The sequence below is a fragment of the Mixophyes fleayi genome, chromosome 6 (assembly GCF_038048845.1).
Source record: "Mixophyes fleayi isolate aMixFle1 chromosome 6, aMixFle1.hap1, whole genome shotgun sequence".
Lineage (NCBI taxonomy): Eukaryota > Metazoa > Chordata > Amphibia > Anura > Limnodynastidae > Mixophyes > Mixophyes fleayi.
This window is the reverse complement of record NC_134407.1, coordinates 170,897,018-170,907,064: the sequence shown is the minus strand read 5'-3', so window position 1 is coordinate 170,907,064 and position 10,047 is coordinate 170,897,018. Positions and strand designations below refer to the sequence as shown.

Here is a 10,047-nt window from a genome sequence, read left to right as displayed (position 1 = left end):
TTTTCCTGTTTTGTACATTTATTTTCTCATTTATTTTCTGTCTTGTATTTTTTGTATTTGACTTGTCCTCTGTCTGTGTTACTTGTGTGTGACTGTGTGGAGAGTGTGTCTGTAGGTAGTGTAGTTTGTTCTTTGTGTTTGTAAGTCCTTCAGTGTTTTGTGTTTTTCTGTCTTCTGGGTAAAAATGTCCAGAGATAGGAGGGGAGCAGAGGCTGAGGAGAGGGAGATGGAGGTTGAGGGGTCAGAGGAGGGAGAGGGAGAGGTTGAGGAGACAGGACAGAGCAGGAAGACCAAGACAGGGAGGAATGTGCGCTTCTCACATGATGAGAATTGTGTGTTGGTGCACAATATCATTCCCTGCTACGAGGTGATCTTGGGGAACCTGGCAGCCCGGACTCCGCTAAGGCGGCGCCACCAATTGTGGGGGAGAGTGTGCGACGCTGTTAACGCGGTGGGCCCACTAAAGAGGACAGTGGCGCACTGCCGCAAGAGATTTTCGGACATTAAGAGGAGGTTGAAGGAAAAAATGGCCCAGGAAAGGAGGTCCACAAGACGCACGGGTGGTGGCCCCCCTCTTCGCGTTGAATATACCAGCTATGAGGAGGAGCTGCGGCAGATAATGCCCCGTGAAATAGTGGAGGGAATTAATGTGCAAGACACAGATTCGCCCTCGTTTGCCCAAGGAGTTGGTGAGTGATTTGTCCTTTTTAAGCTAACAATATTGAAAATGTTTTTTTATTGTAAAAGTGTCTTTTTTACTCAATCAGTATGTAAAGGGCAATAATTTTGTTTATAACTGTTTTTTAATGTGCAAACACATGTCTTCCAAAGATTTATTATTTGTAAAAGGCTTTTTGCTGCAAATACATTGTATGCTTTTTCTAATACATCCAGATTCACCTGGACCACAGTTGAGTCCCATTCCTACAGCTACACCTCCACCTTCAGTCAGAGATTCGGCCACAGAAGAGCAAGCAGGTGTGTGATTTATGTTTTTGTGCTAAATAATGGAGTTAATTGTTTTTCTGTGGAAATGTTGCTGGCAAAATTTTTTTTATTAAAATATGGTGTGCTATGCGACCTTAGGGCTACATTTACTAAACTGAGATGTTGGCTAGAGCAACCAATCTGAATATACCTTTACTTTATTTATTGCATTCTACAAAAAGAGAGCTCAAATCTGATTGGTTGCTATAGGCAACGTCTTCACTTTTTTACACACGCAGTTAAGTCAAAATACCCAGCATGTACTACACAGAGGGAGGACTGAAATAGGATTTGTGTACCCCAAGGCACGGTCTAGCCAGATATTGCGTAATAAATCACAATATTTGTAGGTTACAAATACTATGCTTTTTTAGCCCCCTCAACCATACATAGTTCATATGATACTGGGTATTAAAAGGATAATATGTGCATCCTTAAGCAGGTAGCATAGGACAATAAATCATTAATGCAAAAATTGTGAAACAATCTGTAGTTTGTAAAGATTATTCTTTCCTATCAAGTGTTCAGAATGCAATATACAAACATATTATATCCTATATACTTACCGTCATTTTCATACACAGGGCCCTCTTCATACCAGGCACCTCAGGTGGAGTCCCTCCAAATGTCCCCTGAGCCAGATGAGCAAACCATAATCACCCTGGAAACAGTGGATGCCCCTGTGTCTGGTTTCCAGGATGTTGCACCTGGCCCTGCTGAAGCCCCAGCACACCAGCAGCCGGCACCTCAGAGTATGGACCCAGCCCGTGAAATGGCGCAGTCTATTGGTGCTTTCCAGCAGCAGCAATCAGTCTTCATGGAGAGCCAAACTCACAACATTTCCCAAATTGCGGCCCAGTTGAGGCGGATACACCGCACAAATAGCCAAATTCCTGCTGCAATCAATCGTCTGGCTAATGCCTGGGAGCAATCCAATCTGCAGATGGCCCAAATGACTGGGGCTGTGGAGGCATTAAATTCCTCCGTTCGCGAGGGGAATGCGAACCTGACCCGGCTGGCAGGCCAACTGCAGCAAGAACTCATTGCCCGCTTGCCTGCACCCTTTTCCTCGGCCACCACAAGTACCGCTAGTACGCCAAGCAGATCGGCACAGAGTACTCCTCCAAGGAGAGGTGCTCGCACCAGGGGTGGGCCAGGGAGAGGACAGAGTGGGGCAAAACATAGCGATATGCAAGCAAAAAGGCGTCGCTAGCGCTAACACATGACTATTGCCTCATGCTTTTTTTACTTTGTATAAGCATTATCCTTTATTATTTATTGTGTTGTACTGCAATAAATGCAGTTAAATTTCTATGGTGTCAGTGTTTATTTTCTGCTAATTAAACAAGAGTATAGTGATGTTTTAAAAAACTAGGCACTCAAATCATTTACACATTGCCCTCTGACTGTCACAAACATTGCACTCACATCAAACACATTTTAGAGAAATAAATGTTTTTCCTATTGTGTAGTAGTTTGTAATGAGACGGACTCTAATCTGCCTTCCGCCCTCTGTGCTCTGCACATCACCAGATGTGACACAGACCCCTTCTGCTTCAGTGTGTACTGCACTAATCGGTGGGGTAAATTGATGTAATGCTAGATTATGTATAAAACAGCCAGCCAGGATAATATCAGACCCCTTTTCAGGTGCATACATAACCACCCCACCAGATTATTCTAGTAAGCTGAACCTGGTTTACCAAAGTACAAATGTACGCTATAACACACCTCTACTAGTGGGTTTGTGCCTGAATTTGTGCTGTGCAGATGTGTGAGGATGCAGCAGAGGAGTCATCAGCCAGAAACCCATTCTTTATTGAGTACAGTTAAAATTGCTTTTACACTCTGTTAAGGGATTTGTTGCAATATTAAACAAATGTTGAACTTAGTAAAAAAATTGCATCGTGGGAAAACAGAAGAGAAAAAGAAACCCAAATTACACTGCCATTACAAGACACTGGCCTTTTAACATATACAATCCCAAAGGGACAAACTTCGCACATGAAATGGCCCTTTCCCTTCTGTTCAGATTGACCAAATACCTCAAACAGCACACTGTTTGAACAATCTCGCCGCTCACAAGCAGCGCTTTCATTTTGGTCTTTTGAATGGCGGTTTTCCGGCGCCTTTATAAACCCCCTAATAGTAAATCCGGCTGTTTGTATGTGGAGCATTGTTGAAACCGTCACGGCGCTTTATACAGAGGCGGGTTTGAAAACATCATTTCTGGCCGTTTGGATGGCGGGTTTAGCGTTAGTAAATCCGGCGATGGCTAAACCGCCGGCAAACCCGCCGAAAGTCGGCGGCTTTACAAACACGCCTGATAGTAAATCTAGCCCTTAGACTAAGATCAACAGTGTGATCGGGTGATTTCCAAACAGAAAAGAGTGTACCATAAAGCTCTTGCATGGGTTTGAGTCGGTATGGGAATTTGCAGTTTTAAGTATATCAGATTATTCATTTTAGGTACTCCTGTACATTGCATGACAAAAAAAAGCTGCCAATACTCAGAATTCCAACTAGAAACAGATTAGCTAATTTAAGAACTTTACCCAGAAATAAAATTATACTGCAACATCCACCACCTCAGAATTTCTTGTCAAAGTTGGCAACTAGCACCCTCAAAACAAGAGACATTGAAGCACTGTAATTTAACAATTTTTCTCTAATGGCAAGAGAATTTACCATTGACCGCAAGGCGGTATTTTACAAATACCATGGGTTCGTGAACACCAAATCCACATCAATCTGCGATTTAAAGGAAAATGGAGTTAGAGAGCAATTATTTCCAGCAGCAGTTTATCTGTAAATAGTTGACCAAATGATTACATAAAGAGTAGCACTAATGTATATAATTCATGATTGGTTTGACAACTGAAGTGTCCGTGTTCCCCATTTTCTGTAATGTCATACTATGGGATCGATCAATGCCTTGGTTTTCTGACTGGAAAACTACTATACTTAAGACCAGAGTGCCATGACCTTAATAAGAAAAAGACTTGTCATGTCATGGGACAGAGATCCATACCTCTTCTACAATGTGCTACATTCTCCTGCCAGTATGGATCAATGGAAAGGACAATAGGACAGTATTATAAGGTGCAGAGAGATAGTAACACCGATTGTTAAGATTCTCCAACAGAGAAAAGGTATTCAGCTGGCTATTCCTTGCATCTTTCAATTAGTCCTGAACTGCAGTACCTTATGCTGAATAGCCAATTGGTGAGCTGCACTATTTAAACCTCTCCTGTCTGCATACCTTATCCAGTGATAGTGTTGGATACGCCAGCTTCCTGTGTTCTATTTGTTCCTGACCTTGCATCTGTTCCTGGCTCTGCATTAAATGACTCCTGATATCTGGATTGCATCATACAAGTCACTGATTCCTGGCTCTGCTTATATTTGTCTCCTGGCTCCAGTTTTCTGGTCAGCATCTACTTGTTATTCATACATAGCTCATCTCAGAACCCACAGACATGAACTGTAGTAAGCATCTGTGTAAACTTGTACAAGCATTCCTTCAGAGAAAATGTTAATTCCTTGCATTGCCTAGGACTGTAGAACCTGCACCCCTATTACTTCAGATTGTAGATTTCTGTGTACGAAGTGTGTGCTCAGCAGCACAGCAAAAATAATGTATCACCGTTGCCTGCAGACACTCATTATTGTACCGCGCTCTAGCCTATCGGCTCAGAACTGGGAAAAAAATCACTGGTACCCAGGTACACCTATCTACTGTTTGGAGAAGTCTGGGCAGAAGTGGTCTTCATGGAATAATTGCAGCCAAAAAACCAACTTTCAATGTGGAAACAAGGCCAAGCGACAACTATGCACGAAAACATAGGAACGGGGGCGCAGAAAAATGGCAACAGGTGTTCTAAGCTGATGAGTAAAAATTTGCAATATTTGCCTGTAACAGAAGGCAGTTTGTTTGCCAAAGGGCTGCATGGTGGAGGTTCCTTGCAAGTTTGGGGCTGCGTTTAAGCAAATGGAGTTGGGGATTTGATTAGGATTAATGGTGTCTTCAATGCTGAGAAATTCAGGCAGGTACTTATCCATCATGCAGTACCATCAGGGAGGAGTCTGGTTCCAAATTTATTCTGTAGGACAACGACCATAAACATACACCCAATGTCATTAAAAACTATCTTAAATCATAATTAACAAGGAGTCCTGGGATTCATTATCTGACATCCAGAGTCTGATCATCATCGAGTCTGTCTGGAATTACAAGAGACAGAAGGAATTGAGCGAGCCTACATCTACAGAAGATTTGTGGTTAGTTCTCCAAGATGTGTAGAGCAACCTCCCTGCCGAGTTCCTTCAAAAACTGTGTGCAAGTGTACCTAGAAGAATTGATGCATTGATGCTGTTTTGAAGGCAAAAGGGTGATAACACCAAATATTGATGAAAAACAAGTAACTTTAAGATGCTTAGAGCGTCATTCAGACGTGGTTGCATTCTCCCTTACTGTACATAGACTACGACAAAACACCCCTTCCCCATCCCTGAAATTGTAGGCTCAAGTGTCTTTCGCGTTCGAATACAGAACAGACATGGCTGTTTACTGTCCTATGTCCCTGTTCTGGGCATGCGCAAAGTCATTTTGCGTACGATATACTCAAAACCAACAGATACATACCTTGATGAATCGGACCACCGTGGATCGCAGCTTGCTGCGCACAAGGGGCACGTGAGCACCAGAACTTGCCCATGTAGCAATGGAAGAAGGTGGGCTGGTCTGATGAATCATGTTTTCTTTTACATCACGTAGACGGCTGGGGACATGTGCATCATTTACCTTGTCCGTCCTGATGATCCGATTAAGCGCGTGTGGCAATTCTATTAATTTGATGGTTACCTAACTAGAATACAAAACCCCATATTACCCACCAGTCTATTTATAAAAAATGAAACACATTTTAAAAGTGTTTTGCTTAAAATTACCCATCTTCCAAACATTGCACAGGCACTCCCCTCCTTAAAATAGTTAACAGGACTCCTCAGAGTTGGCATTTGATCATGTCAGTGTGTATGACAAACTTTCAAGCGACAGTGCACACAGGACTTATATATAAATGTTTTTCTATTTCAATCAATCTTAAGCTCTAGTTCATATATCTACATAAAGTATTATCTCAAGATTTCTTAACACTGATCAACACAAAACACCCTGTAATGTCAACCTAAATTTATTTTAAAACAAACCAAAAATCAACTCAAAGGGCCCGAGTCATTAAGGCAAAAAATGGGTAAATGTTCTCCGGGACAAACCATGTTACAATACAAGGGGTGCAAAGTAGTTTATTATTTTGCGCATAAGTTAAATACTGGCTGTTTTTTCATCTAGCACACAAATACTTAATAGCTTTATTACTACACTGAAATTTAAAGTTGATCTAGGACATGCCCTACCCCAACTATAAATCTGTCCCCACATTTTAAATTTACCTCCCCCTCCAATGCAACATGGTTTTGCCCAGGTGCAAATGTTACTCCTTTTTTATGCTTTGCTCTCCTTAATGACTTAGGCCCAAAGTGTTTAGCATTCAATCACTTGTTTAAATACTTGATAGAAGCACCTCAAACTCCAATTGCAGTGAGTCTGTTTTCCTGTCTGCCAGCTTTGTTCATTTGGACACTGCAATTTTTCACCCATTGTGTTTTTTTTTCCCCTTAAAGTCTGCTAGAACTCCATCAGATCGGATGGGGGTCAGTGAGGACCGCAAATTTTAAATCATTAGACAGAATGGATTAAGACATTGGCTTTGACTGGGCTGTTCAAGGATGTTATTTTTTTGCAATTTGTACACTGTGGGTCACTATTCTGCTGGAATATAAATCATCTAAGTTTTTTTGCACACTGAAACAGGTTGTCCTCCAAGATTTCTCTATATTATTACATCAGTTTTTGCCAATTTTCAGCAGAAAAGCAGCCACAGGGTATTATGCAAACACCACGTTTGGTGTTAGGCTTTCACTAAACATACCACTTAGTGCCGAAGCCACCAAAGGTTCAAACTTGTTCATCAGACCAGGGGGTAAATGTATGAAAGTCCGATTTCTGCAATCCGCCGGAAATCGGCAACTTTGCAGCTAAAATTTAAAGGGGAGATGGCTTGTAAAGGCAAGTTTGCGGTACTAGCAATCATCCAGAAGTACAAATGGTATAGTACAGCTCTTATATACTGTTTATCACACATGTTGGCAGGGAGTAACCCAGCTCCCTTCCTAGCTGGCACCACAAAGTGAGATATTATATCAGGTAATTAGCATCTGCATGCAATATATTCCCTAATGATGGATTTAACAAAATTCACATAAATCTGAGTTCCTAAATTACTCACTAATTGCATTATTCATGTAGTTACCTTTTATCCTATCTTGATTAAAAGAAACAAACTAACTTTCCCCTACTGTATATTCAGACTAAAAAACTGTGGCTCACTCAGTTGGAAAAGGCTTAATTAGCATGGGATTTCCTTTTCTCAGACAGCTGCAGAAACAAATTTCTTCCAACATGGTATCAGTAAATTAAAATTATAAATATTGGTGCACTGCAACACTAGGTGAAATAAATGTATATAACAAGTTATTTCTAAGTGATCCAGCCACAGTCATCAAGAAGTTATTGTACAGAGAGAAGACATATGATATTTACATATGAAAATCTTTCCACCCCATGGTCAAGCCTTGCTCATGTACAATTGCACATGAGCAAAACTTGGCCATAGGTTGGAGAGAAACTCATGGGACATGTCATTTAAAAATAAAAACTTACTGTATTTAAATACAATAAACGTGTTTTTGTTATTGATCCTTTGCAACTGTTATTATGGAATTTTACATTTAAAAAAGTTATACTACATTTCTTGCAGTTATAGAAACACAATCGATAGCAAAAAAAAAAAAGGGACAGGACAGAGGTTATGCATCGGGGCACTCCAGGATAAATGGTTATGCAGAAGTAGGATTATTAAAATGAATAATTTTATTAGTATATATTAAAATTGAGACATCCTAACAAACCAAAAAGGAAGCTACGCGAAATATAAAAACAAAACAGAGTGAAAATTAAAAAATTGCAGATCAACTGCAAAAAGCTCTGTGGTCAGACTTGGCAAATAAATCATATAATAGGAGTCTTCTTCTTGCTACAGTTATAGAAACAGACTGGATCTGGTGATTGTACACAAATATGGAGTAAAGTTCATTAGTTTCACACTTAATACATAAAAGGACACTTTATCCTCTTACCTCAATGTAAACAGTGATAACAATGTCATCTAACTGGCAAGTTAAAAGCTTTAACAAAGACTGCTTCAGTATCTGTTACAATGTAAATAAAAATGAATGCAAACACTAACCTAAGGTAAATAAATGTTGGCTGAAGAAAAACATTCTTGATTTCCACTAGAGAGCAGAGGTTTAAAACCCACATTGGCCTAGGAATTTCATATCCATATTCCACATTAGTGTTTTCCTGCGAATCTGTTCAACTGAGAATATTTTATTGGTAAAAGGAACACAAGTGAATGTTCCCATTTTTCTCCGAGGATAAAGGGATTTCTTTTGATTGCTTAGAAGGAATACACCCATCTCACAATAACTTAATATTTTCCCCATTGTCTTTGCAATCGACTGCACAGCAAATAAATGTAAACTATTGTTTCTGTTATCAGACATGACTGGCTATCTGCAGCGTCCTTCACATATTTTCAATTTTGATTAGCTCCCAAAAAGGTCACATTAATCTTTGAATGTTAGTAAATTTTACTAGTTCACATGTTTACTGGTCATTTAAGTGCATCGAATTGGGGATTTTTAAATCACTGTCCCCTTAATTACTTTAAAATTAGTACAATCCCAGAAAGCCTCCACAAATATTAAATTAACTTAACCTAATTCAAAACTGTTTGACATTGGACTGTCCTGGCAATGCCTTATTACCTTTTATATTGGCCCATCTTAAAAAAAAAAAAAAAAAAAGCCTAAAAAAACCCCCTAAAAAACAAAAAACACATGACACACATTATATATTTGTATAGACATAGATTTGGATAGCCAAATTCATTATGGGCCTATTCTTGTGCCGCTTTATGACCGGACACAAAATACATTACTTACCTTTACAGTACTAGAGATGTTTACAAAAGGATGTACATATGTACCTCATTCCAATATATTGTTTGCGGTTATCAACCATCTCTGCTAAAACAAGATGCCAGCAGTATTCAATAATTTAGATGGTCACACATGCTACAATATTGACAAAATATCAGGTACTTTTCATAATGTTAATAAAAACCATACAAAATTATATATTTAGTGTTGTATTCTTGTTCTGGTCCACTAGTGTTAATGAATACTTTATAAATAGAAGATGGATGATCCCAAAGGAAGGAAGGCCAATGGGTCACTGAGCAGGAATACCAAAGGCTTTGTTCTTGGTTGGTCCTTCAAGATTTATAGGAGTCAGATTTTCGATACAAACATAAAATGCCAGGAAAAGCCCTCTACATGAATCTTTTCAGTTAAAAGTGGAATCCCTAGTTCAAGTGTACAAAATCAAGCAGAATCTTATTTCCATGAATCACAAATGAATTATCCCCCCCCCCCCCCCACTCAACAACAAAAAAACAAAAACAAAAAAAACACCTATATGGAAGACAAAGTTTATTCATCAAATCTGAATTTAGAAGCAGTCTGCATTTTAAAAATCGACACCTCCAAATTAAGTAGGATATAACATGCTTTCCGAGATTTGGAAACACTTGATCCTTTCACCAACCTGTGCTATTTAGACAGTAAGAATTATGTTTTGTTCATATGTACTACATATTTTGTGACATTTTATTTCTAGGATAGTTGTACTCCAGTTGGAACTAATTTCTACTGTTTAGTTTTAAAGTAAAGCATCAGGAGAGCTGGTCATAGGACCTCTCTAAAACAATGTAATATTTTTTGTTTATTGTGGATCATACTACAGATGTGAGCTTTAACACATCACAGGCTCCTGCTGAAAAGGCGATGTGTGTGACATTTAATCAATAAGCT

The 10,047-nt window shown here is 39.4% G+C and overlaps 1 protein-coding gene across 1 annotated transcript; it reads left to right on the top strand.

Moving 5' to 3' along the window:
• The first annotated feature begins 515 nt into the window (after nt 1–515).
• LOC142160486 (uncharacterized) lies at nt 516–2,217 on the top strand. Its single transcript, XM_075215367.1, has 3 exons — nt 516–689; nt 895–978; nt 1,572–2,217. Exons 1-3 carry the CDS (start codon nt 527–529, stop codon nt 2,198–2,200), a joined length of 876 nt encoding a protein of 291 aa, XP_075071468.1. The 5' UTR covers nt 516–526; the 3' UTR covers nt 2,201–2,217.
• Nucleotides 2,218–10,047: the final 7,830 nt, after the last annotated feature.

Coding starts and splice junctions, on each gene's coding strand:
- LOC142160486 (XM_075215367.1), top strand. CDS start 527: ATGGCCCAGGAAAGGAGGTCCACAAGACGCACGGGTGGTGGCCCCCCT. Junction 690..894: donor CTCGTTTGCCCAAGGAGTTG/GTGAGTGATTTG, acceptor TAATACATCCAG/ATTCACCTGGACCACAGTTG. Junction 979..1,571: donor GGCCACAGAAGAGCAAGCAG/GTGTGTGATTTA, acceptor TTTCATACACAG/GGCCCTCTTCATACCAGGCA.